Genomic DNA, 26,377 nt, shown 5'->3' on the forward strand with positions numbered 1-26,377 from the left:
AACTACAAAATTTATTATATCCAAACATCTTTTGATTTTTAAAACCACAGTGTTTTTCTCAAACTAAAAAGAATTTTATATCCAAACAGGGTCTATGTGTATTTTCCAAATATATCTTTTTAAGGGCATTCTGAGGACAGCGGGAGGCATTCTCTATCATGTCGGCAATGACCGGCTCCATCTACTTCACCTCTACCTCCAAACCTAGTGACCTCTTCCTGTACTGTCACCTAGCGAATTGCCACTCGGCACGGTCTTGGGTGCTACCATAGTCGCCATAACTACCCAGTGGGTTTGGTGACACCCTCGTCACCTTGTTGATCCATCATCTTTCCCCTAATCCTAACCTCATTAGCCTACAACTGCCGCATGTAGCCAAGGTTGTTAGGATCGTGATCCTAGGTAGGATCGATTTTGGCTTAACAGGATCAGATCTAGAATCATGATTCTGTCATATTTTTAAAAATATAAGAATTGCAATATTTTCCAATAAATAGATATTCATAATGTTGACTGATAAATTTAGTTAGTTTTTTTAAAAAATTCAAGTGCACTTGTTCACAACAATTTCAAATCAACTTAGTTTTAAATATTATTTATTCATATTTTCAGTCACTTAACCTGGTTAATCATAAGTTCCGGTTTCGTAGCATTCTAATATCTAAACTACCGAAACACTTAGGTCACACGGACATAAGCCACATCACACCTTAATTACTCTAAGACAATCAACGCATCTCGAGGCCGATCCCATGACGTCAGATCAGTATAATACACCCGAAATCCTTTCAGAACATCGTCGTAGCCAGGTTTTCTGGGATGCAATCAACAAGGGTTGCCAGACTAATTCCTTCCCCAAATCAAAACCACATGTCGCGCACGCTTCATACTCCTACCTCGAGGTACGATGAATATAGCTACGAAGGATGGTTAGTGACGGCCTCATCGGCTCTCGCAATAACTTAGAGCTCATAGCGCTAACGCGTCCACGGCAGCTGCGAGAGGGCAGGCGTCGCACGGCAGGCACGCCATCGCCATGCGAGGAGCCCTCCCTGGCTCAAGGCTTCATGGCCAGTTCTCACAGAGCATTTCGATCCTGAGCTGATGAGGGGGTTGGTGGGTTGGACCGGCCGCGCCCGCACCACCGCTGGCTTGGCAATGACGCAGGGCATGGTTGGCTAGCACGTTCCCGACGCCGGTGGGCTACTCTCTCCTGAGTGGTGGAGGGTTGTATTGCCTGGTTGGAAGGGTGAGTTCCATTTAGGTAACATGGTTTGGAAAAACGCACACCCCGATGAGGGAAATGCAACTGCCTATGCATTTGCGCATGCACATTTTATCTGGTTGTTCATCCATCTCACATAATATTTATTTATTTGTTAATTCTCTTATCTATCTTATATTTTTTTCATCTATCCTTCTAACACAAATATAAACACAAATAAATATTCCTGATAAGCTATATGTCCATGAGCAGATCCAAGGGGCAAGAGGGGCTTGAGCCCCTACCCTCCAAACACACGTAGAAACCTCCTATATTTTTTAGGTATGGAAGAAGAAAAAGAAAATAAATCTCAACGCAAAATGAATATTTTTGATAAGCTATATGTCCATAGGCGGATCCAAGGGGCAAGAGGGGCTTGAGCCCCTACCCTCCAAACACACTCGGAAGCTTTCTATATTTTTTAGGTATGGAAGAAGAAAAAGAGAAAAAAAGAACATGGGATAAGAAGAAGAGATCGGATCCTCTATTTTTTTTGGCTTTGGATTTATCACTGTATGTGCCCGGCTGTTCCTATGCCTAGTGGAATTTTTCCCTCCGCCCCGTCGAGCGCGAGGCCGATTTGGGGTTGTGCTGAAAACGTTGGAAACCGGCTCCCCGTCCGGCCGGACCTATCGGAATTTGTGAAAGGCGAAATGGATTGCCTGAAGGCTTGGAGGTTACAACTTACAGCTCCGGCACGGCGTGTGCGCAGGCCATGAACGAACAGCTCGATCTCGTGCTTCAGATAATCGAGCCAGAAGGAGCAGCGACACAAGTGGCGCCTGTCAGAGGGACCAAAAGGTAGCTGCTGCCGCATGGACGTCGCCGTTGCGGCGTCCGGATTCATACCGGTACACGCCCGTCGTCCCGTGCCCGCTCCGCACGAACCGGTTCACATCGGGGGCGGCGGAGCCTTTTTTCTGTGACGTGAGTTTCTCGTCGATCTGGACCGCGAACTCGTCCGCGCACCTCCACCTCGCCACGGCGCCAGCGCGCGACGACATCGATGGCTGGTCGTGCACCGCGGCGGGGTCCCTCCCAGCGGAAGCCGTGCCACGAGAGCGAAAACGACGGAGGCAGGCGAGGGGCCCGTTTGGTTTGGAGCCGATGCTCGCTCTGTCATTTTTTTACTTCGACCCACAGGAGGGTCGTTTGGACCGAAGTTAAGACCATACCAATCATATTCTCATCATTTTATTTTTTCCTTATTTACCTTTCTATTCTTATTTTTTTTATTTTCTCTCATCTTCAACAGTTTTACTTCAAAAGAATTGGTGAAGTAAAAAAAAAGAGAATAAACTTTATAAAAGAATTATGGAACTGACGAAAATCAGTTGGGATGGTCTAACGGTTAGGTCGCTCGTATCCCTGCGCCCACGCCGGCGGCCGATTCCTGCACCGAATAATTGGTTTGCCCAGATTTAACGGGTAGACGTGAGCCAAAACTGAACACAGGCCCTAGATGCGTTTGGCGCGTGGCGACCCTGCGACCTGCGTAGAGGCGATTCCATGCGGCCAGAACCCGAGAAGGACAGGCGGTTCGGTGCTCTGTCCTCTGGAGTCGTGCCCGCGACGGCGACGGGGACGGGACCCCGTGACGCCACGGTGACGGCCGCATTGCGTACACGAGCCATGCATGCAGCTGGCTACTCTGCTCTACTGGCGCAGGAAGGATCGCTGCAGTGTACATGCTGGCACGGGGCCGGATTAGGCTCGAGAAGAAGAAGAAAACGCATTGCCTTGTGAGTATATTTATTGCTCGGATGGTTGGCAGAGGTAATACATTAACTTTGTACGGTTGGCAGTGGAATAAACACGGGAAATCAACGCCTTATTAGTCTGGTTACGGTGATCAGCAAGCATGAAAACCCGTCGTTGACAGACACAAGCACAGTGTCCAAAGAAACGACCTCTTGCGAAGAATTTTGCGAGCACCCTCGTCCTCTGACATCAACACCTGAAGCTTTGGCCAGTCTCGAGTCGACGCTGTTAATGTCGGGACTCGTCGGCTGCAATCGCACGTACTCTGCTCCATTTGGTCCGCCATTCCTGCCCAGGAAGGGTGCCTGGTTCACAGGTAGTATTGAATTTTCCTGTGGAAAATTTCTCGGTCCAATTGATCTGGTCAGGCAAGTTCCAATTGATCTCGGTCCAATTGAATCCTGTGCAGTGTACAACGAGCGTAGACAAGTTGCGGCAGTATTTTTTCCCAGATCAAGTCGTGATCTGACGAGAATCGAGGAACACTGGCTCAGCCAGATCCGGTAGATAGTCGTATTTTGCAGGAGCTGCTCGGATTGAAGTTATTTTCTGACTGCTTTAGGCTTGGAGTCTTTTGTATCCGTGCATCCTTACATTTTTCTACCAACTCTCTGCATAGTACAAGGTAACAATATGACATGCATTTCGCTTTAGCAGTTTAGCTAGCTGCGCGTTTGGATCTCAGCTGCTGCAGATTGTTTGAATCTGGGTATACGTCGGTATCGTTGAACTTTTTCGATCCAGTAAGCACTTCACTCCGTGCCAGCGGTCAAACCAACCATGCTTGTCGCCGGCTGATGGCCATAGCATGGAAAGGAAAACACACCGGTAAGGCAGGCATATATAGTCACCGTTTCACATACACCAGTCGGCTCGGCCGGCACCGCAGCAAAGGACAAAGTGGAAGTACTTTAGCTTACAAAATCTGGGAAATAAGTGTGCCAACTTTGTTACAGCAGAAGTTCCTTGACTGAGAAAAATGGACACGGTTTCTGGGAACCATTCGATTTCACAAGCTCTGTTACGACAAATTCAGAAGACAAAAATTCGGCTCTTGGACCGCCCTTCAACCACGCTCATTTGACCCCAGCTATTTCTATTCGGCTGAAACCCAACGTGCATAGCCGACAAATGGAGTTGGCCCATTAACACTACGGATTAGGAAGCCTGTAGTGAAATGTTAACCGAAGCAGACATTAGCTCGGCGTCCCAAACCAAAAACAAAGCATGTTATGTTTCATGGCGGTCCCATCGAATGCCTATTGCTGAATGAACCTGAAAGCTGGAAATCACGCCGGATAGCACGCTAAGGAACCAGGTTAGCAGCACAAAAGGAACGCGATCGTTCGGTGCTTCAACAAACAAACGTGAAACCTCACCACCCAACAAGATGGGAATACTTCGACCGGGACAAGATTAGCTAGCTTGTACCTGAAAGCGTCATCAGGTCGAGCAACTTTCCATCTACCTTTTCGAGGGACAAGAAAGGTCAGCAAATTGCAGGGGGTTATCTGTAATGGTCATCTATAATGGGCTAATGCCTAATGGCATGTTAAGAGATCTTCCTTTTCACTACAGTCAATCAGCATGTAGAGTGGCACACCAGACAAGAATCATCGAACTGGTCATACATTGATTCTAGACTTGCGTAGCCGTTACTCAGTCTGAACATAATCCCTGGCCCCTCCTCTAAGCTCCAATTGAGATGTGGTCACTTGCACACCCGGTCAAAGACGAGCAGAGATAGAACAACGCGTTGCCGAGCCGGCTGTTAGAAGAAAATTAACCCGAGTGACATAGATCTTATCCAATCTCATGGATACAATACTTAATTATGTGGAATTAGGAGTTAAGAACTTGAAATCGGCGATGACATCCCCTTCTGGTCGGTGTAGATGCTTGAATCGGTCGGGGGAGACCCTCGACGGCGTGAATTGGCCTTCAGATCGGCAGGGTGCTCTCCAGATTGCTTTGGAGTAGTGTTTCGTCGAGGCCAGTGGCTAACCCACGCTAATGGCTTGGGACTAGCCCCTCAATCAAAGGTGCATTAGTTAATTAACCATTAATTACGTAATTAGCCTTGCAGCTCTTTGAGTTATGGGTTAATTTAGCCAAAATCACATAAAGTTCTAACACCGGCACAGCCACGACCAAAATCGTTAGGATCATCACATGCATGCCTGATGCCTACAAGGCGATATCCCGATCATTGCGAGCTGCTTTTACAAGTTGTTCTCCTACAAGTACTCAAACAAACGCATTATACTCAATGACAGGGATCTCTTAACTTTCCTGCATAATAACAGGCCCAATCGTGCTCATTTTGGCTGTTCCCTTAACCCTGCCATACCTTAACCAAACTTGCAAGCAATGATCAAATGCAGCATGCCACATTTCCCAAATCAATCTGGATGCATGCACTGCGTGAGCCGTGAGGTTTTATAGTAGCGCTCTGATCTGACGGCCGAGCTAGTCATTTGGCAGTAAGCGCAGCTAGTGGCATGAACGATCACGGGAGTAATCGTCTCTGATTAAGTGCTCCAAATGTGCAGTTTCTGCTAAAATGAGTTTGTTCTCTTGCCTGTTCTTAATGTGTACGGCCACTGCAATTTGCACGGGGTATGACGGTATGTTTTGTTCGATGACAAGGGGCACCGATCAATGCAGGTTCACAAGTGTAGAGAGACAAAGGAGCGTGTGAGTTTCAGACGACGAAATGGTTAAAAGATTCAGACGATAGTCGCCTGAGACGGGTCCAAAATATCTAGATCCGTTCGTATCGTAGAGATAGCAAAAGGGCGCATTTTTAACTGATTTCTAGATCTTCCAAATCCATTCATATAAAAAAAAACATGATCACAATTGCTCCCATATGCTTTCCTCAGTTCCAATCAACTAATCTCCTGCATCCACGTTACTTCATTCTGCTACATGTGAGCTGTAGATTCAGACAATCAGACGCTTACTCCCTGCGAGTTGATCCATTTCAGGAGAACTTTACATGCATATGCATCTTACTTACATGCCTATGGATCCTATCTATGCATTGGTTGCATCATCGAACTGTCACTCCCGTCGTCATCGATCGGCCATCGTGATTCACGGTCAATCTTCAACTCCCAGTTGCCCTGCATCTAGTGCGCACAGTGCCGAACATGCATGGATTCTCGCGCCCCTGATATCAAAACGACCGAGCTTCAGTCAAGAGTGGCAGCTCCATATACTTGCACCAATCGTTACACTACCTGTCAGCAGTAGTTTATTAATTACTAGCAACGCATGTGAGGTAACAATGCAACACCCGTCTCACAGAAAAGTGAAAGGCAGGGATGAGTTACTATCATCTGTTCGACGGTCAGCTCTGACGAAGATAAAGATCAATGGTGTGACGGACACTTCAGCATGTCAGCGTTCTTGTTTCAAACAGAAGAAAAAAAGAAGTGTTCTCACTTCGCCGGTAAACTAGTTTGAACTTCAGGTTAGGCTGTAGTTCGGTTCTTCTTGCCCCGGCCGTTGGGATCACGCGTCAAAACCTCCACATGGACGGCGAATTCGCAGTGGAAATTTGGTCTGATCCTAGAGATGCAGTGGTCTTACCAGACTGGCCTAATTAGCGTGAGGAGTGAGTGGTAAGGCTCCTAACGCTGTCATGTGCATCCCCATGGTGTACCTTTCCAGCTCGTCGTCAACCATAATTTTAGCGCCACACCACGCGTTTTCTTTCGATTTGCATGCTTCACTGTGTTGTGTGTGGCACGTTGTGAATTTGAGGCATCGTAAACGCCTCCCTCTCTCTCTCTCTCTCTCTCTCTCTCTCTCTCTCTCTCTCTCTCTCTCTCTCTCTCTCTCCCATTAGTTTGGAAGTTTTTTTAAAGATTATAATATGGGAAGTAATTAAGCTAGTTGGGGAATTAATTGATTGGCAGGGTACAGTTTGCGGGGTGGATTCAATGAGTGTAATTTTTGGGTGGATTCAAACAGGGTGTTCAATCAACATTATTTGTGGGTGGTGGATTCAAACAACATTATTTGTTAGTTTGGATGGAAGAGCGATGTCTTGGAGCAACGCGTGCTTTTAGATCATCCAAGTTGTATGATAGAGCTCTTTTAGATTACCCCAGATTGATACTCTCTTCAATCATAAATACTTACGCTTTGATCAAAATTCGATTAAACTTTGAAAATTTTAACCGTCAATCGCTTGTGAAATATTTAAATTAGAATCAAAGAAAAACATACGTATAAATTTGTCTTAAAAAATATTTTTATAATATTAACTTTTTATTAGATATTATAATTATATTCTAATAAAAATATTAGTTAAAATTGTACGTCGAAAACTATGAAAAATAAAAAACGTAATGTATTTTTAATCATAGAGAGTACCTTTTATATTTATTTATTAACCATATATTATGTGGAGGGACTTTGCGATTTAACACGAATCAACTGAAACTCCCGAAGAAATCTGAAATGAATTTCACGTTTGAAATGGGGCCTAAAGTTTGCATCAAGCGTTCAGACTTTGAAGCCCACAGCCTAGTCTCGTCGCTCGTGGCTACCACACGCAACAAAGTTATTAGCCATAAAAATAAAAATAAAAAACTCCAAATATCAAGAGTAAATTACTATTATACCAAAAACCCCTTCAAAGTATCTAAAATTGCTAATTAAGCCCACTCCACTTCCACTCTATAAATTCTCTCACCCTCACACAACTCCAAGAACAGCAAAACCAACACACCGAAGCAGTGAGCTCTGAATCCACATGGCCTCCACAATGCCGCACCATCTCGCGCTGCTGCTCCTCCTCCTGGCCTCACCGGCGGCCACGCGCTTGGCGGCCGGCGCCGGCGCCTGCGCGAGCGAGAAGTTCCCGGCTGGGAAGACATACAAGACGTGCGAGGACCTCCCGAAGCTCGGCGCGTCCCTGCACTGGACCTACGACGCGTCCAAGGAGTCGCTGTCGCTGGCGTTCGTGGCTGCTCCCGCCGCGCCCAACGGGTGGGTGGCGTGGGGCCTCAACCCAACCGGCGAGGGCATGCCCGGCGCGCAGGCGCTGGTGGCGCTCAAGGGGTCCGGGTCCTCCGCGCCCGCCGTCAAGACGTACAACATCACGGGCTACGTGCCGCTCGGAGGCGCCTCGACGCCCATCGCGTTCCCGGCCACCGACCTCGCCGCGGACGTCGGCAGCGGAGGCAAGATCCGGCTATACGGCAAGCTGCAGCTGCACAAGGGGATGAAGGCGGTGAACCAGGTGTGGCAGGTCGGGTCGTCCGTCACGGGGGGCGCCCCCGACAAGCACGCGTTCGCCACTGACAACCTCTCCGCCAAGAGCAAGCTCGTCCTCGCCGGCAAGGCCCTCGCCGCCGCCGCCGCCCCCACGCCTGCCCCTGCCCCTGCCCCCGCGCCCGATGCCGGCGGCCCGTCCGCCAGCTCGGGCGGCAGCGACAGCGGCGCAGTGTCATCCCTGGCGCCGTCCGCCGGGAAGTCCCCGTCGGCGGCGGCCACGGCTCGCGTGTCGGCGCCGGCACTCCTCGTGCTGGCGTTGGTGGGCTTCTTGGCGATGGTATGATAGCCGGATGCTGTCACCAGCGACGAAGGTGGCGGTGGTGGTTGGCCGGAGAAAATATCACGCTATTCTTGTTCATTGTTGTAGCTCCTTTTTCGTTTTGGTTCTGAAATAAAATGGTTGGTGTACTTGTTGAGCTGTTGTTAGGTAGCACAGTGATCGGAAGCAGTTCCACTGATGTAATTGTACAACGTGATTTTGTCACTGATACACGGAGCCTATAAAGAGTCGATTCATGTCAGTGGCTACATTACGGTACAGTTGCAACTACATTACCGTAGCTGACATGTCATTCATTCGATCGCATGGCCTTATTTCTTGTTACAGTACTCTGTTTCTGAATCTTTGGGGCTTGCAGTTGCGACTTTACAAGTGTTCGGTACACTCTGCCCTGGGTGCAGTTGCCTCGTCTGATTATCTATGTGATATGTTAAGCTGCACGGCTTCCAAGAACCCAGGACCAGGTCCCTCTGAAATACAGGCATAGATCTGGCACTTGATCCAGAGCTTACTTTCTGCTCACTGCATGACACGAAAGCCGAAATTGCTCTTTACCGGCGTTGCACGATTGTTCTGCGCGACCGTGCATGCATCTGCAGATGGAAACGCTGATCTGCAGCTGAAATATCGTATGATGATTGGTTGCCTAGTCTGTCTCGCTCGATGAGCTTGCAAATCGAAGCCAAATCAGCTGAGGACTGCATCATCATTCTCGCTCGAGAGGAGACGAAGAACAGCTCGTGCTCGATCATGGTGCCGACTCTCTCTCTCTCTCTCTCTCTCTCTCTCTCTCTCTCTCTCTCTCTCTCTCTCTCTCTCTCTCTCTCTCTCTAATCTTACTCGAACCATATATTATCAGACGCAACTAGAAGAAAATGGTGTCGCTTATACATGTTGCATGCAAGGCCGGAGAAAGGCGGCGGCAGGTTCGCCGGTTAAAGCGAAGGACACCGGCCGCCTCCGGGCCGCGTTAGGTGGCGGTCGAGATGATTGGTTTGTACCGGACCCCCTGCAGCGCAGCCTGATGGATCACGGGCGCAGAGCGAAGCGGCAATGCATGGTGCGTTCCTAGCTCGCAGGACCAGTACAGAGCACATGGCTCTCTCACGGGTGTCGGGGGAGGCGGTTGCGCGAATGGCTGAAATGGCAGTGGCCCTTCCAGCTTTTCCTATGCGCGTACATCCACCACATGTGGCCGGTCGGTCGCGGCTGCGCTCGTCGGCGAGTCGTCGTCTCTCAGGCTGAGTCCGAGCCTGAGCCTGAAAGTCTCAACTCTGAACTTGGTCTGGCTGGTTGGTGAAATTCCACTATATAAAACTACCATGAGCTTTTCCTTCTTTCTTTGCGTTTTAAATTGGTGGATGAGGTACTCTTTTAATTCTGTTATATGTGGTAATAGAATCCGAAGCAATCCTGTTATGAAAAAAAACCCTCTTCATCCACCAGTCTCATCGTCTTATTACCGGCTACGGATAACATATTTTACTAATAAAAATAAATTTAAAAATTAAGAGAGAAATTAACAGATAATCTTCTCTTCTTTTTTCAGATCACATCTAAAATCAAACTACGGGATTGCTTTCGACGTATTCGTTCAACGGTGCTTTTATAACACATCTACATATTCACATTTTAAATTTATACTTGATGTTACCACATTTAATATTTATATTTTATTATAACATATGTACATATTCATTAGTTGTCCGAGCAGATACGCTAGTGACGCCAATGTTACGTTCTCCAGAATTTGAGCTGTTTTCTGCACGATTGATCCAGTAAAACTATCTCCACGTTCCAACCAAGTTCTTAAACACGAGTGACGAGTGACTTTACAAATTTGTCTACCCATTTTTAGCCGAGCTTACAACTTTATATTCTCCAAGACCTCGCCTGTTTTTTTTTTTTTTTAAGAAAGTCCTCGCCTGGTGAGAAAGTAGGAGATGTGGTGGTTTGGGCCGTACTTGGGCCCAAACCAAAGTGGAGCCCAGTTTGAACAGATCCAGCCCAATTACGAATGCCAGGTGGGCCTTGCCGAGGCCCAATTGCATACCGGTCCACACAACCGGATCCCACCGTCCAGTCACGACTGCCGAGATCTCAGCCGTCCGTCTCACCAGCCTCCCTTCTCTAGGGTTTAAGCCGTATAAGAGCCCCCTCGCCATCCCCCTCCGCCGCCTCTGCCCCCTCGCTTCCTTCCCTCTCGGTGCGCTCCGATCCGAAGGTGATCTCGCTAGCGAAATTTTCTGTTGGATTTCTTACTTCTTATCTCGTCGATCTCGTTTCACCCGTGCGGCTTGTTGTTATTGTTGGTGTTGTTTGTTGCTGATCGATCGGGCAGAGATGGCGGTGCCGCTGCTGACGCAGAAGATCGTGAAGAAGCGGGTCAAGCAGTTCAAGAGGCCTCACATCGACCGCTACAAGTGCCTCAAGGTGAGAAGTTGTTACCTCTGCTGTTCTCTGAAATGGATTATTTCGCCGTATGATGCGTTCTTGGTGGTCGGATCTGTGCTTAGTGGAAGTCATAGTTCCTAGCGCAGTGATGTTCTTGAGTCGCCTCGGCAGCAGGTTACTGTTTAGTTTAGTGTCTGATCTATGATGGGTGGATGCATTCCTTATCCTGAGGAAGTGTTCTTTTATGAATGCGTGTGCAGATATACTTTTATCTAGATACGCCTGGTCATTTTTGTGAGCAGCTTAGATTTAATTTACTGGAACAGCATGATGATGCTTGGTTGCAATAAATTTGTTTTATTTTTCTAGATTTCTAGTGGGTTTTCGGAAGTCAGTGCGCAGTGCTCTAAAACGAAGCATTGAACGAACTGAAAGTTTGAAAGTGCTACACTGGTGCTCTGTTTATCGGGTGGAGGAAGTGTATGAATTTGAGCTCCCATCTTGTTCATCAAGAACTATGCATTTTCGACTCGGGACAATGATTTTAAATTTTGGATGTTCAATCAAATTTACCCATTCACTTGATATTATCGACTAGAATAGTTTTTATCACACTTGCATTTTGGGTAGGAATAGATAAGAAACGTGGTGTTACCTTAGGGTATCTACTGAAAGACCATTATTTCATGCTTGCTTTGGTGCCTTGCTCTTACTGTTGCTGTTGCTCATTTGTCTGTACAAGCCATGGGTGCATAAATTGGCATTTTATGAGTCAGATCCTCTTCTGATAGTATTATGTTTCTGTGAAATTTTGATTTGATTACAGTTTTTTAATGAATGCTGAATTACGATAATTTATGCCTTTGATTTTGATTTTGTGTGCGCTTACTTTTAGGCATTAGCAAATTGATTTTTAGATGAATACATGAGTACTGTTGTTATGTAGGGGATTGCAGCTTTAGTATTTGTAGGATGTGGAATCACTTAATCGGAACTGAATAACGATTTGTTCTGTCCATTTATTAACTCACTTCTACTTCTGTATTTTAGATCACATGTCAATAATAAAACCTTATCTGAGTGTTAGTTAAGGTGCCGTGGAGTTTGAACCTATTTAGATTGTTAGCAGTTTTGGTTATAGTGTAGGCTTCAGTTTATAGGCCATCCTTACTATAGCTCAAATAAGAAAATATTTTTACTTGCTCCGCTAAGAATTTTTTTGCCCTGCTAAAATTGTGTTTTCTTACCGGTCGGATGGATGCATTATGAGTTATGACATCACTTGAGTTTATTGTGGTTATTGGTGTGTTTCGGGATCTGAGTTTTACTCACAGATGTCTCATGAGATTTTCTTAACCCATATATTTGTATTCGACTATCCCTGTTAATCTGACTATTCATGGAATATAACATAGCATGTTTGCAAGGGCTAATTTCCCCTTTGTTGATTCTCTGTGCAGCCAAGCTGGCGCAGGCCAAAGGGTATTGACTCCCGTGTGAGGAGGAAGTTCAAGGGATGCACCTTGATGCCCAACATTGGATACGGCTCTGACAAGAAGACCAGGCACTACCTTCCCAACAAGTTCAAGAAGTTCGTGGTGCACAACGTCTCAGAGCTGGAGTTGCTCATGATGCACAACAGGTACGAACCAACTAACCAAGCTGATTGCTGTTGGCAGCGCAACTTGCATCGCGAGGTTTTTACTGACGCAATTCTCCTCAACTACAAAACAGGACCTACTGCGCCGAGATCGCCCACAACGTCTCCACGAAGAAGCGCAAGGAGATTGTCGAGCGCGCCGCGCAGCTTGACATTGTGGTCACCAACAAGCTCGCCAGGATCCGTAGCCAGGAGGACGAGTAGGCTGTTCGTCAGTACGATGTCCTAGTCCTTTCCATCTGCTTTCAGTCGTGTTACTACCGAGGATACCTGTTATGCCGACCTTTTTGTTATCAGTAGCGACCCTAATGTGGCAAATTCTACTGTTACCACACATCTATCTGAATTATCTGCGTTGCCATGGTTCCATTGGTTGTACCTGTTTTTGGGCCTGCTGTTCTTGCGGATATATCATTAGCTTATGTGCTCATGTGAGTGGGGACGATAGTGGAGCAGGAGTTTTTTTATTTTTTTATTTTTTCTATTAAATATTTAAATAAATAGTCTCTTGATGATAATATTTGCTGAGTGGTAAGGATGTCACGGTGGTGTTGCCTCTAATCGTTCTTTCAGAGGGTGGGTAGAGCTCGCCCCCTCGGTCGTTCTCTCTCCCCTTACCGTTCTATGAGAGGGCGGGTAGCTCCTACTTGTCTAATGAGAGGGCGAGTAGCCTTAGCTCTTCTACCAACAGACGATGGGGAAATTTGTTTTTTAATTTAACTTTTGTATATGTGAATTTGAAAAATAGTGTATATTTATTCAGTAAAAAATGTTAGTTGTTGATATTTGAAAATTTTGGATCGAAACAGTAAAAAAAGTGGTTAAAACGAAAATTGTGGATCGATGTAAATTTGTTGATATTTGTTTATGTATTTTATGTAAAATTGTATGAGTAATTTTTTAGCGATGTATTGTTGTAAGGATACAAAATCTAATTTTTTGAATAATTGTAGATGTGAAACACTCTTAGCATATTACCTGGTATGGAGGTTATATACGGTGATAAATATTACATGAGGCATATGGTGATAAACATTACATGTGACCTTAACTATAAAGACACGGCGACAATAAATGGTGGTACTTATGATACGTCTAAAGGCAAATCTAATAGTGTGCCATTGCTAATTTTAATATGCCTTAGGGAGTAAAAATATATCGTGTTACATTAGATGCTTTCTGCTGAGTGTACCTAGGATATTTACCCTTTCTTAGTGCATCGGGGTCAGCCGTCTTAGTACGATGGGCCCTCTTCTGCATTCTTGCCCTCTCAGCTTCGTGGGCTCGAGCCGCGGTATGGTCCTGCGCTGTCTTCCTCATGCGCTTCTCTTCCTGCCGTTTCAATCGTAGTTCCTACTACTGTTACTCATACTCATGTCGTGCGTACGCTTCCATCATCCACCGTATGCTTATGTCGACCCACCGCTTCTGGTCTTTATTTTACTTCATATCGAGCCATTCAATGAAGTCACAGATAGGTAAAGGAGACTGAACAAATAAAACGAGATGTGAAATTAGTAAAACAATGCGTGGAATCGGGAACAAGATGTGAAAAGTGACACATGACTGATCTATGTCGCTCTACCAATGGGTACTCATACGGTCCATTTGAGGCTTGTCGTATTGGTAGTTGACACATATGAAAAAGCATAGGTCATAGGTGTAGGAGATGTTCTGAAACTCGCGAAGCCTATAAAGATCGTCACAGAAGCACATCGGTGGTTCGACCCCCTAGAGGATTTTCCATTGTTTCTTGGGTGGGCTTTGTGGAGCTTAGGAAGATATTGCAGTTGAGAGAGCTGAGGAATGAGTGGTCTGTCCATGGATGAATGTGGGGTTATTTATGGTGGCTAGGGGCTAGTGTATGGACTGAGTTCATGGGCTTGGTGGTGGGGGAGGGTGTTAGAGTATTAGATTCGCTGTTAAAGAATGAAAAAGTTATGGCATTGATGCTGGGCAGAGATTTCTTGTGTTAGGATAGATGTGTTGTCATTTAATTTATGGTTAAAGCTCCCCCGTGTGTTCATTTCTTGTCTACAGCCTGCGTTAGGGCATAACTGTTGTTATTTTATGGTTAAAGTTGGATTGTGTGGTCACTTCGTATCTACAAATTACGTCAGGATAGATGTGTTGTCATTTCATGGTTAAAGCTGAGCCGTGTGGTCACTTCGTGTGTACAGCTTACGTCAGGACATAGGTGTTATCATTTCATAGTTAAAGCTGAGTCGTGTGGTCACTTTGTGTCTGAGGTGTCGTGTGGTCACTTCGTGTATAATTAGCTTTGTATAAAATGCTTTTCTAGCTCTGTCGTGAACGGTTCATACAAAGCCGAGGACGATAGAAAGTAGCGTGTGATCACGTTGGATTAAGAAATGGAACTAGCATGCGGTCATGTTGGATTAAGAAATGCAGTTATGAGATGACAAGTAGACCATAGAAAATAGACACGTCCAAATATGTAAGACTAGTTCGCGAATTGAAGATGCATCATGAAACAGACATATAAGTTACAAAAGTAAAGTTACAATCCTACTGCTGTCTCCTCCGCTGTCGTCGTTTGTTCTCATCATCATGGTCCCGGAGCTACTGCCGCTGGTTCGCTCTCACGTGGCCCTTAGAGTAGGTCAGAGCGTTCGGTGGACCAACCTGCCTGATAGACCTAATAGGGATCAAAGGTGTTGAGACCTTCTCCTGGGTATGCTGCGTCTGAAGTGGAGCACTGGACAGCTGGGATTGCGCGACGACGTCGTAGTCCGGTGTGGCCCCGAAGAAGTCCCTCACAAGGTCAAACGGGGGGTCTGGCCCTGGCTCATCCTCCTGACTCGGGTAAATGGGAAGGTAAATTGTAAGGTACCTGGAATTGGAGGATCCACTTCTTTGTGAGCCCTCGCGGATCCGACATGAATTCGGGCACGTAGGCGAGTGTGTTTCCGTCCGCCGAACAGGGGCGAACCGCTGATGCATGATGTTTATCCAGTCTGCATCCATGTCGATGACTCCAACTATGTAAACACCGGACCATCCGGTGTAGTCATTTTTCCTGGGACTTTTTCCAATTCAACCAAACTTTGTCCTAGCTTTAGTGACTTTTTCATGTATTACATCCATGAGACCTACTAACATATATTATTAACAAACATGTTAGTTCCATTGACTATGTTGTCATTAATCACCAAAATCACAATCATGGTCTAATTGGGCCATTTCCACTACACACCGGTGAGTTTTATTTTTTTTTAAGAAATAGTTAGAAATTAGGAATAGTTAGAAATTTAGGAGTAGTTAGAAAATTAGATATATTTAGCAAAATAGTAGGAAATAGTTAGAAAAATTAGAAATACTTAGAAAAATAGTAGGAAAACAGTTAGAGAACATTAGAGAAAACAAAGTAGAGTAGATAATTTAGAAAAATAAGGATATGAAATTTAGAATAGAGTAGGTATGGTTCGGAAATTGGCTATAGATAGAAAATATAATATAGTTAGTTAGGAAATGTGGAATAGTTGAAGAAGTTCGAATATTTCGGTAATTTGGAGTTAAAATAGATTACTTAATATTCTTCAAAATTTTGATATTATTAGGTATACATATTTTCTGTCATTGTAGGAATTGTACGATTAAATTATTGTCGATTTTCACAGTATTATATTTAAAATGGCTGGGAAAAAAATTAGATTTATTTAGAATTTTAAGCAGGAAAATTTAGATAAGAGTAGAATAGATAATTTAACATACATTATACCTAGTTCGGAATTTTTTAATAGTTAGAAAAGTTGTATAGGTAGGTAGACCATTTTGATTATAATAGTTTGAAGTAGATTGTGAATCTAGAATATTTGGATAATGTATGTGGTTAAAAAATATTTACAATAGTTAGATAATCTAGAATAGTTTGAAGTTGAATTGTTATGAATATGTAGTAGAAATATTCCATAGCTGTAGGATATTTAGAATAGAAATGGAGGTAAATGATGACGAGTTCCGCACATTTGTGGACTCGGGTGCTGTAATTCCGGAGGAATGGTTGAAATTTGCATTGGAGAAGTTGACGGTGAATGATAGACATGAGTCGTTATGGCAGTATGATTCCATCGTGTTGACCAAAGGTCAGATGTTTCATGACAAGGTCAACCTGTAACATGCAGTGAAGAGATGATGTTTCTCGGAGAAGAGGGAGTTTAAGGTGGTAATTTCCAATCCTTGGACGTACGACGTGAAATGTTTAGCTGAAGGTTGCATATGGAGAGTACATAGATTCTTGTCGAGGTGTGACTGTATGGGTAGCGTCCATTGTTGAACCACATACTTGCAACTTGAGTCGACCTCTACGCGTACACAGAAATATGATCGCTGATTTTGTTGCAAAGTAGATATACTCATATATTGTGAAGAAGACTAGTATGTCCCCGTTTGGAATTATGCATGCTATTGCAACAGATTTGGGTACGAGATTTAGTATGACATGGCTTGGAGAGCGAAACAAAAGGTGTTAGAGAAGAGGTTTGACACATATAAGGACTCTTATAGTAATGACAATGGGTACCCGCTACTCGCTGCCCAACGGGTATTTACTCCATTAGGGGTCGGGTATGGGGCATTTTTCATACCCACATAACTTCAAACTATTTGTTTGGTGACGCTCCCATGACGCATACATATCTTTATACCTTGAGTTTGTGATTGATGCTACTGCGTCCATTGTTTATATTTTCGTTGTAACGTATAGACACTTAACTAGATACTTTTTATGTTTCACTTTGAAGCAGATGATGTAGTTTCATTGCAGATCTACATCTAATGTTCTACTCCCTTTTCTTTCTTTTGGCAGGAACTCATGGAGCTTGTGCTTACCCTGAAATACAGGATGAAATGACTACTCCACAACACTTTATCTTTACAACGAATATAACGATGTGATTTCATTTCATGAATACAACGATGTAGTTTCATTTCATGTTCTTGTACAATCAGTCAATCCGTGTATGACGATGAAATATGCAAGCAGGAACACAAAATGGTGGTATCCTGCAGCTCTTGTAGATCCATCGCTACTGCTCTTGTTTGGTTAAAATTCAGGGTGAACTAAATATTTGTTGCGAAATATTATGATGTCCATATGCATTTTAGTTTCTATAATGTCTGAATCTGGTTTGTGCAGATTTGATATTTAATTTTTTTCTCGTTCATTTGTTATTCATGTCTGCAAATTGGAGTATTTCTTTTTTATGAACTTTTATGTATAGAATGAGATTTTTGTGACTATTGTGCTTAGGAAATTTATGTGTATAGGTTAAAGAACGCTTGTACAAATTATAACTTTATGTACATATACAATTTTAGGTGTAATTTGATGTGTACAAATACAATTTTAGGTGTAATTTAATGGTTATCTCGTGAACTTAAGTAGCTTAAGTTGTTATCTTTGCAAGATTGAGTACTATGCTTGTTTAAAGATACAAGCTCTGTGTGATATATTTAAAAACAGTTGTCTGTCGATGGGTGTATCAACATCTTAATGTTGGTGTGAAAAGAATATTTTAAGATCCGTTATGTAACCCACAGACACTCAACTAGTATCATTATGCTTGGAGAAGGGCTATACAGCGCACCGCTATTTTCTAGTCCTTACTGTTTCCCGCCAGTTGCCTATTCTAAGTTGTAACATGAAAGGTATATAATATATGTTTGTCTGGCAGGAAAAAGCGCAAGATGGAGAACGGTGCAGCGAGTTGATCTCAATCTGGCGTACATAACTCAGACTCATTGCTCGGAAAGAAACCCACAGTGGACTAACTAGTTGTAAATTTTACAATAATACATCATGTATAATATGCTTTGCGTAGTGTAGCATGCTCTGCTCCTCTTCACAATAATACATCATGTATATATGTATATAGAGCTCTGATAGAACTACTACCGTACAGAGATGCAATGTGCTACGGCAGAACACTTGTTTGCCCTAAGTGGCTCCAGTTTAGAATGTCTCGAGTGTATTAAATTAAAGCTATTAATTTGGCCATGCAAAATCGATTTGGTAATGTATTCGTCGAAAAAATGACGAGGCAATATTCAAGCTCATGTACTCATTCTTTTTTCTCGAGAAAAATAAATATTTGGCAATTTTTAGCAGCAACGTTGCCCTTTTTTCCCTGGAAGAGATAACGGGGTGAAGTTTGCCAGCTAGCATTGCATGAATCCGTTGGATAAAATCATTTGACAAGGTGAAATGTTCTCGGCAAAAATGACACAAGAGTAGAAAATCCCCAATTCTCATTGCTTGCCTACCCCACCTCAAAACCCCCAGTCCCCACCACACGCCCCTGCACGCTGCACCGACCTCACCTCACCACCTCTCCATGGCCGCACCGCCTCCCCCTCCACGCCCCTCCACGGCCGCACAGACTCGCCGCCCCTCCACGGCCGGTACGCCTCGCCACTCCTTCATGGCCGTTCCACCCCCTCACCTCCTCGTGCCCGTGGTCCCGGCCATGACGCTCTTCATGGCCGCACCGCCTCACCACCACTTCCCGCCGATGATTTCTCTCTTCTCCGACGATATCGAGATCGTGGAGGTGTGGGGCGGCGAGGAGGCCCAGCGCGTGGCGGAGATCCTCGCGCTCCTCCCCCATTACCCTTTCATGGAGATCGACACTGAGTTCGCCGAGAGCGGCACCTTCGGGTCGCCGCGCCCTCTCGACGCCGAGGCGGCGTACCAGCAGATTCGCTCCAGGGTCGGGCGGGGGGATATGGTGCAGCTTGCCGTCGCCATATGCAACGAGGCAGGCGAGGTCCCCGGTCGGGTGTGGCAGTTTAACTTCCGCATCGACATTGCCACCCGTGCCTACGACGCGGGCTCCATCAACTTCCTCGAGCAGGAATCTGGGATCGACTTGGAGCTTCATCGGCGTCGAGGAATCAACCACTGGTATGCTTCACGGACTTTTGCCAACTTGGTCGAGCACGCCGATGGCTGCGTCTGGTGGATTGGTTTCCACGGAGGTTCGGACGTCGGATTCCTCCTTAAGATCCTTGGTGGTGGTTCCGGTTTGCCTTCTGGTCGCCTAAACTTCGTCAACTTGTTCGGGAAGAAGTTTCCATACTTCTTCGATGTGAAAGTGATCGCTAGGGAGCTGAAGGTCTTTGGCGGCCTGAAAACCATATCGGACAAGCTTAAGGCGGTTCGACTTGGGGGCGCACACCAGGCAGGTTCAGATGCTCTGCTGACCCTTCGGTGCTTCTTCAAGTTGATGCAGAACTTTGGCAATGATAGCGTCATGTCGCGCTATGGTATGCTCGTTGATATCAACGACATGACGCCGGCTATCATCGCGGCCAACACCCTCACTAGCTGCTATGGCGATGTAACCCTCGTCGACGTCAGGCATCACAACATGGCCGCTGAGTTCAGCAGGATAAAGTCGCTGTGCCGTTACTACCCAATTGTCGCTGCGGAGGCTCTCTTACCGGGTCACTTGCCGCGTCTCCCCAGTCCGGACGCCGAGAGTTGCTATACAGGCATGTGTGAAGACTTGAATAGGGCTGATCATGTCAAGCTTATGCTTGCTTTTGCTAACAGCATGGGGGATCTTGCTTTGGGGAGTATCTGGATGTTCAACATCAGTAGGAGTGACGCCCTTCAAGTGCCATCATCTGGAGGTGAAGCTGATCAATGCGTCTCCCCTGCACAGTTCTCAAGCTTCCTCGGGTCATGTGGCCTGTTACTGAGCCCCCAGGTGACATGGGTCACATTTCGGGGAGCATACACTGCCGGAATTCTAATCAAGACGGAGTTCCATTCACACAGTATGCCACCAAAATTCGAGTACTACATTCCTGTTCGCAATGTATACCTCCCAAATCTCTTCGACATTGCTGTCCTGTCCCATGGCTTCTCGGATGCTTGGGGTTGTCAGTCCTCATGTGCAGCAGCCTCAAGGAGGAGATCATGAGAAGGAGGGTTCTAATTTGCTTCGTACACTAAGCTGCTTCATGAAATTGGCTGGGCATGCCAACTTTGCACGGCGTGCGTACGATCACAGAGGTCAACTCGTTGCCGACTGCTGTTCCGCTCTGGCCTCACCAAGCAGCAGCTCTGGGACATCAGGCTTGGCCAATTGGATCCGCTAGGTATGATCGACTAGTCTTATAATTGACAAAGTTGTCTCACGCTCTGATGAAAGTTGAGTAGGTCTACTGTTTGCCAGTTCTTTAGTATCTGTGGCAAGACAAACTCAGAGGGCCTGTATGTTTGCTTGCTCTGTTGTTTGTTTTTGCAAGATCTGTTACCTGAATGTTTGGTTCGGTCTGACTATGCTCCCAATTGGAGAACCATCTCAAAACTGAGCGCAGACATTGGTCCACTTGCAACATTGAAGTGATTGTCACATGCAATTGATGATTGAGACAGTTATGGATGAATTTCTGTTGGTTTTGGCATCATGGTTTGCTTATACTGCTTAACTCTGGTGCATGAATGTTGCATAGATATGTCTTTCTGATAATGGAGCACGAGTGTTGCATGAATCGCTGGAGAATTTCAGCTTGCTGCTGCTTATCTGTTTATTTGTTGGTCCTGTCTGTCTTCTTGTGATTTTCCTGTTCGGAAAAGGTGGTCTTCATACGTATTTGTTGTTGATATTTAACGGTAGTAACACAATCTGCTGTTTTGTTGGAACTGAAATTAGGAGAGCTGGACCCGCATAATTGGTTTTGCTGAAACTGAAGTCAGGAGTGCTGGGCCTGTACAGCTTTTTTACTTTGTTTTTGTTGGGCTGAAATCAGGAGAGCTGGACGATTTTTTTTACTGCTTTTGGTTACCTTTACTCCGACATAATCGATTCGGCTCAATTGGTCCTGTGTGATTTCTGGAAAACCTGTTAAAAACAATGCTAAGTACTCCGTACATCAGCTCCGTGGCGCCGCTGACGGACGCTTCTTCCTGATGTCCGGCATGGAGTATTATTTAGAATCCGAGATTCTAATTTGTCCGGCTTGGGATTGCTGGAAATCAGCAATTCAACTCGCTCAATCTCTCAGCTCTCAGCTCGCTCTGTTTCTGATAGAACTCAGCCTGTTGTCGAAAACAGGGAACAATAACTGAACTTCAGTAGTCTGAACTTGGCTAGGTGTTTTCTTTGGGCTGCCAAACGTTGCAGCGTTTTCTGAAGATATTCTGAAGATATCTATTGCTCATAAAGAAAACAAAGACGAGAACATGGCCATTGATGCCGCTAACTATGCACGACACGATCCGTTAAAGCTGCGCCATCCCCCAGCTCAAGATCGTGCTGCGCCTGTAACAAACCTACGGGGAAAAAAAGCAGAGGAAACAAAACAGACATTGACTGAACACTAGATAACTCTAACTGACGAAACTGAAGACTCGGTGAAGTGGCAAGACGTGCGGGGATTAGACCCTGTCAGGGATGAGGGATCACAAATCCTATTCTCACTGCATCTTTAGCTGTGCATGGCATCCGGGTGCATCGGAGGAAGCTGCACGTATGTCACCGCCGGGGCGGTGATGACGCTCACCCTGTCCATCTCTCCGTAGCTCGCCATGGTGCGCTGTGGTCGTCGTCGAACCCGAATAACACCCCACGGTATCGCTCCAGCCGCACCGCCGAGGTCGGGTCCCCAAGGCATCCGGCTAACGCGTTGGACCCGGCCATGATGGCGTCAGGCGCAGGAGCTTCGAGGAGGGCATTACTAGAATCATTGGCCGGGACCCCCTCGAGCTCGTCATGCATCGCGAGGACCTTGAGGTCGTACATCGCGGGGAAGAAAGTCCTGCACACGGGAAGGAACATGCAGCTCTGTGACGGAAGGCCTGCGCCGATGAAACTGATCAGGTACGCCAGGTCGGCGGCGCCGTCGTAGGTGACCCAGGCGACCCTGGGGTTGACGAGCGTCTCGAAAGCCATGAGCGCCGCGCCGAAGCGCCGCGCGTTGGCGCGACGGGCGGGCACCTCGACTCCCATCTCTTCGAAGAAGCGGAGGTGGCCGGCGCCGAAGTCGCCGAGGTGGAACCTCCAGAAGCGGCGCAGGGCGAGCTCGCCGCGGGGGTTGGTGAAGGCCAGGCTGACCTCGGCAAAGCGGATGCTTTGAATGTATAATAGGAAGGTGTCGTAGGAGCTCTCGGGGTCGGGGACTGGGGCGCGGCCAACGGCGACGTCGGGGGAAGTGGTGACGGCCACGATGGGGTAGTCGGGGACGACGCTGCGGATGAGCTCCAGCTCTGCCTCCATGTTGTGCGCCCACACGTCGACGATCTTGGCCTTGCGCTTCTTGGCGCCCTTGCCCTCACCGGCGGTGGAGGCGGCTGCACGATGCGGCCATTGGAGTACAGGGGCTTGAGGCGGTCGCACCATGATCGGCGGCTTTCGATTGGAAGGAGATAGAAGGGAATCGGAGTTTAATCGGTTTTAGATTGGAAAAAGATGGACGCGGTTGTTGTTTATTATATTGAGGTGTTATTAGAGTTGCATGCATGTGCATGCTCCGGATTTTTATGAGTACGTATCGTGGCGCAACCTGATGGAGTACGAGTACAATTAGACCGATCGATTCATCTATGTTTCTTTTGACTCGGTCCGATCACGACTCTATCTTTGTAAACCGGAAAGAAAGAAAAGGGACATGCAATTGACCGGACGCTGTTTTTTTCTAACAAGCTTTTATGAGAAGTTGGGCGGAGAAACAAATCGTTTGGCAATCATGCTTTTTATATGGTTGGTTGTCTGAGTGTAAAAAAAATTATGATGTTCCTGAGAAGTTTCTGGTTTAGTACAGATATTGCTATCTCATTATTTTTGATATTTTTTGAAAGAAAATTTTTGATGACAGTATTAGAAAAAAAAATTGAGGAGAAAGTCTACATCAGCTCCGTGGCGCCGCTGACGGACGCTTCTTCCTGATGTCCGGCATGGAGTATTATTTAGAATCCGAGATTCTAATTTGGCCGGCTTGGGATTGTTGGAAATCAGCGATTCAACTCGCTCAATCTCTCAGCTCTCAAGTCTCAACTCGCTCTGTTTCTGATAGAACTCAGCCTGTGGTCGAAAATGGCGAACGGGCATCGTGCCTAAGGTTTACAAATGTGTTCTACCTCTGAAAATCACTCGGTGGCGGTAATCACGTTAACCGCGATAACTACAAAGTAATCAGTGCAATTCGGTAGAAACCGATCAAATTTTTGTTTTTTTTTAAATTTTAAATTTGAGTTTGGTCGGTATCCGCTCGGTTTATGAATACGGTGCGAACCGAATCGTCCGGTAACCACGATAAACAAACGCTTACCGATAATTTTTTAAACCCTAATAGTGCCTAGTGGCGGAGCTCCATGCGTGAGCCGATCCCTGGAGTCGCATCCTTTTAGGACCTTCAAACTACTCCATCCGATTGCAAATGTAGATCGTTTTAGACTTGTGTATAGAGATTAAGAAAGTAGATCAAATAACCTTGTTGCTCTTTATTTATTCTGCATTGGAAAAGATAACAAATTCATTTGTGAGAGTGGTAGCATTTATTAAACAAGAGTTAGAAGGGAACAAAAGAGAAAAAAGTGCATATAAGTTTGAGAATAACTTATATTTAGAAAATAGTTGATGAGGCTAAAACGACCTACATTTATAATCAGAGGGAGTAGACCCTAGATAAAAAGAGACCTGGTATAAAAAAAAAGAAAACAGGGAACCATAAGTAAACTTCAGTAGTCTGAACTTGGCTAGGTGTTTTCTTTGGGCTGCCAAACGGTGCAGCGTTTTCTGAAGATATTTATTACTCATAATAAAGAAAACAAAGACGAGAACATGGCCATTGATGCCGCTAACTATGCGTGCCACGATCCGTTAAAGCTGCGCCATCCCCCAGCTCAAGATCGTGCTGCGCCTGTAACAAACCTACGGGAAAAAAAAAGCAGAGGAAACAAAACAGACATTGACTGAACACTTTCTTTGAAAAGGAGGGCAGGAGCTCTGCCATTTATTAAAGATGGAAAAAAAAAGAAAACAACAAAAGAACACCAAGCAGGAAAAGCACCAGGCAAATTAACCAGACACCATAATCGTTCCTATCTTCCCCGTGACCTCCTCCTTTGCCAAATGCGAGATTTAGGTAAGTTGTAGGTTTTTGTTTTAAAAAATTCTTAGGTTCCTCTCCTTTCAAATGTTCCAACAGACATATATAAATACGGAGTTTGTCATCTTTTGATCAGATACAACTCCTGTTTATGTGACTAGTGTGCCACGTACTCTCAAACCTCTCTTGAAAACACGCGCTGTAAATTAAGATAGAGTGTAGATTCTTGTGACGGAACACTAGCTAACTCTAACTGACGAAATTGAAGACTCGGCGAAGTGGCAAGACGTGCGGGGATTAGACCCTGTCAGGGATGAGGGATCACAAATCCTATTCTTACTGCATCTTTAGCTGTGCATGGCATCCGGGTGCATTGGAGGCAGCTGCACGTATGTCACCGCCGGGGCGGTGATGACGCTCACCCTGTCCATCTCTCCGTAGATCGCCATGGTTGCGCTGTGGTCGTCGTCGAAACCGAATAACACTCCACGGTATCGATCCAGCCGCACCGCCGAGGTCGGGTCCCCAAGGCATCCGGCTAACGCGTTGGACCCGGCCATGATGGCGTCAGGCGCAGGAGCTTCGAGGAGGGCATTACTAGAATCATTGGCCGGGACCCCCTCGAGCTCGTCATGCATCGCGAGGACCTTGAGGTCGTACATCGCGGGGAAGAAAGTCCTGCACACGGGAAGGAACATGCAGCTCTGTGACGGCAGGCCTGCGCCGATGAAACTGATCAGGTACGCCAGGTCGGCGGCGCCGTCGTAGGTGACCCAGGCGACCCTGGGGTTGACGAGCGTCTCGAAAGCCATGAGCGCCGCGCCGAAGCGCCGCGCGTTGGCGCGACGGGCGGGCACCTCGACTCCCATCTCTTCGAAGAAGCGGAGGTGGCCGGCGTCGAAGTCGCCGAGGTGGAACCTCCAGAAGCGGCGCAGGGCGAGCTCGCCGCGGGGGTTGGTGAAGGCCAGGCTGACCTCTGCAAAGCGGATGCTTTGAATGTAAAATAGGAAGGTGTCGTAGGAGCTCTCGGGGTCGGGGACTGGGGCGCGGCCAACGGCGACGTCGGGGGAAGTGGTGACGGCCACGATGGGGTAGTCGGGGACGACGCTGCGGATGAGCTCCAGCTCTGCCTCCATGTTGTGCGCCCACACGTCGACGATCTTGGCCTTGCGCTTCTTGGCGCCCTTGCCCTCACCGGCGGTGGAGGCGGCTGCACGATGCGGCCATTGGAGTACAGGGGCTTGAGGCGGTCGCACCATGATCGGCGGCTTTCGATTGGAAGGAGATAGAAGGGAATCGGAGTTTAATCGATTTTAGATTGGAAAAAGATGGACGCGGTTGTTGTTTATTATACTGAGGTGTTATTAGAGTTGCATGCATGTGCATGCTCCGGATTTTTATGAGTACGTATCGTGGCGCAACCTGATAACTATGGAGTACGAGTACAATTAGACTGATCGATTCATCTATGTTTCTTTTGACTCAGTCCGATCACGACTCTATCTTTGTAAACCGGAAAGAAAGAAAAGCGACATGCAATTGATCAGACCTTGTTCTTTTCTAACAAGCTTTTATGAGAAGCTAGGCCGAGAAGTAAACCGTTTGGTAATAATCATGTGTTTTTATCTGGCTGATTGTTTGAGTGTAA

The 26,377-nt window shown here is 46.2% G+C and overlaps 5 protein-coding genes across 5 annotated transcripts; 3 read left to right on the forward strand and 2 right to left on the reverse strand.

Annotated features, from left to right (window-relative positions):
* The first annotated feature begins 7,736 nt into the window (after positions 1-7,736).
* LOC133894805 (auxin-induced in root cultures protein 12-like) lies at positions 7,737-8,838 on the forward strand. The gene has a single exon (XM_062334976.1). It carries the CDS (start codon positions 7,794-7,796, stop codon positions 8,598-8,600), a length of 807 nt encoding a protein of 268 aa, XP_062190960.1. The 5' UTR covers positions 7,737-7,793; the 3' UTR covers positions 8,601-8,838.
* Positions 8,839-10,702: 1,864 nt separating this feature from the next.
* On the forward strand, positions 10,703-13,020 carry LOC133896204 (large ribosomal subunit protein eL32z-like). Its single transcript, XM_062336759.1, has 4 exons — positions 10,703-10,821; positions 10,939-11,030; positions 12,452-12,633; positions 12,726-13,020. The coding sequence occupies exons 2-4, from the start codon at positions 10,941-10,943 to the stop codon at positions 12,853-12,855; spliced, it is 402 nt and encodes a 133-aa protein (XP_062192743.1). The 5' UTR covers positions 10,703-10,821; positions 10,939-10,940; the 3' UTR covers positions 12,856-13,020.
* A 5,987-nt stretch (positions 13,021-19,007) lies between these two features.
* LOC133895193 (probable CCR4-associated factor 1 homolog 1) lies at positions 19,008-20,600 on the forward strand. Its single transcript, XM_062335358.1, has one exon. The coding sequence runs from the start codon at positions 19,008-19,010 to the stop codon at positions 20,598-20,600; it is 1,593 nt and encodes a 530-aa protein (XP_062191342.1).
* Positions 20,601-22,181: 1,581 nt separating this feature from the next.
* LOC133895194 (probable CCR4-associated factor 1 homolog 6) lies at positions 22,182-23,021 on the reverse strand. Its single transcript, XM_062335359.1, has one exon. The coding sequence runs from the start codon at positions 23,019-23,021 to the stop codon at positions 22,182-22,184; it is 840 nt and encodes a 279-aa protein (XP_062191343.1).
* Positions 23,022-25,076: 2,055 nt separating this feature from the next.
* Positions 25,077-25,988, reverse strand: LOC133895195 (probable CCR4-associated factor 1 homolog 6). Its single transcript, XM_062335361.1, has one exon. The coding sequence runs from the start codon at positions 25,986-25,988 to the stop codon at positions 25,077-25,079; it is 912 nt and encodes a 303-aa protein (XP_062191345.1).
* Positions 25,989-26,377: the final 389 nt, after the last annotated feature.

This window comes from Phragmites australis, chromosome 16, assembly GCF_958298935.1.
Source record: "Phragmites australis chromosome 16, lpPhrAust1.1, whole genome shotgun sequence".
Lineage (NCBI taxonomy): Eukaryota > Viridiplantae > Streptophyta > Magnoliopsida > Poales > Poaceae > Phragmites > Phragmites australis.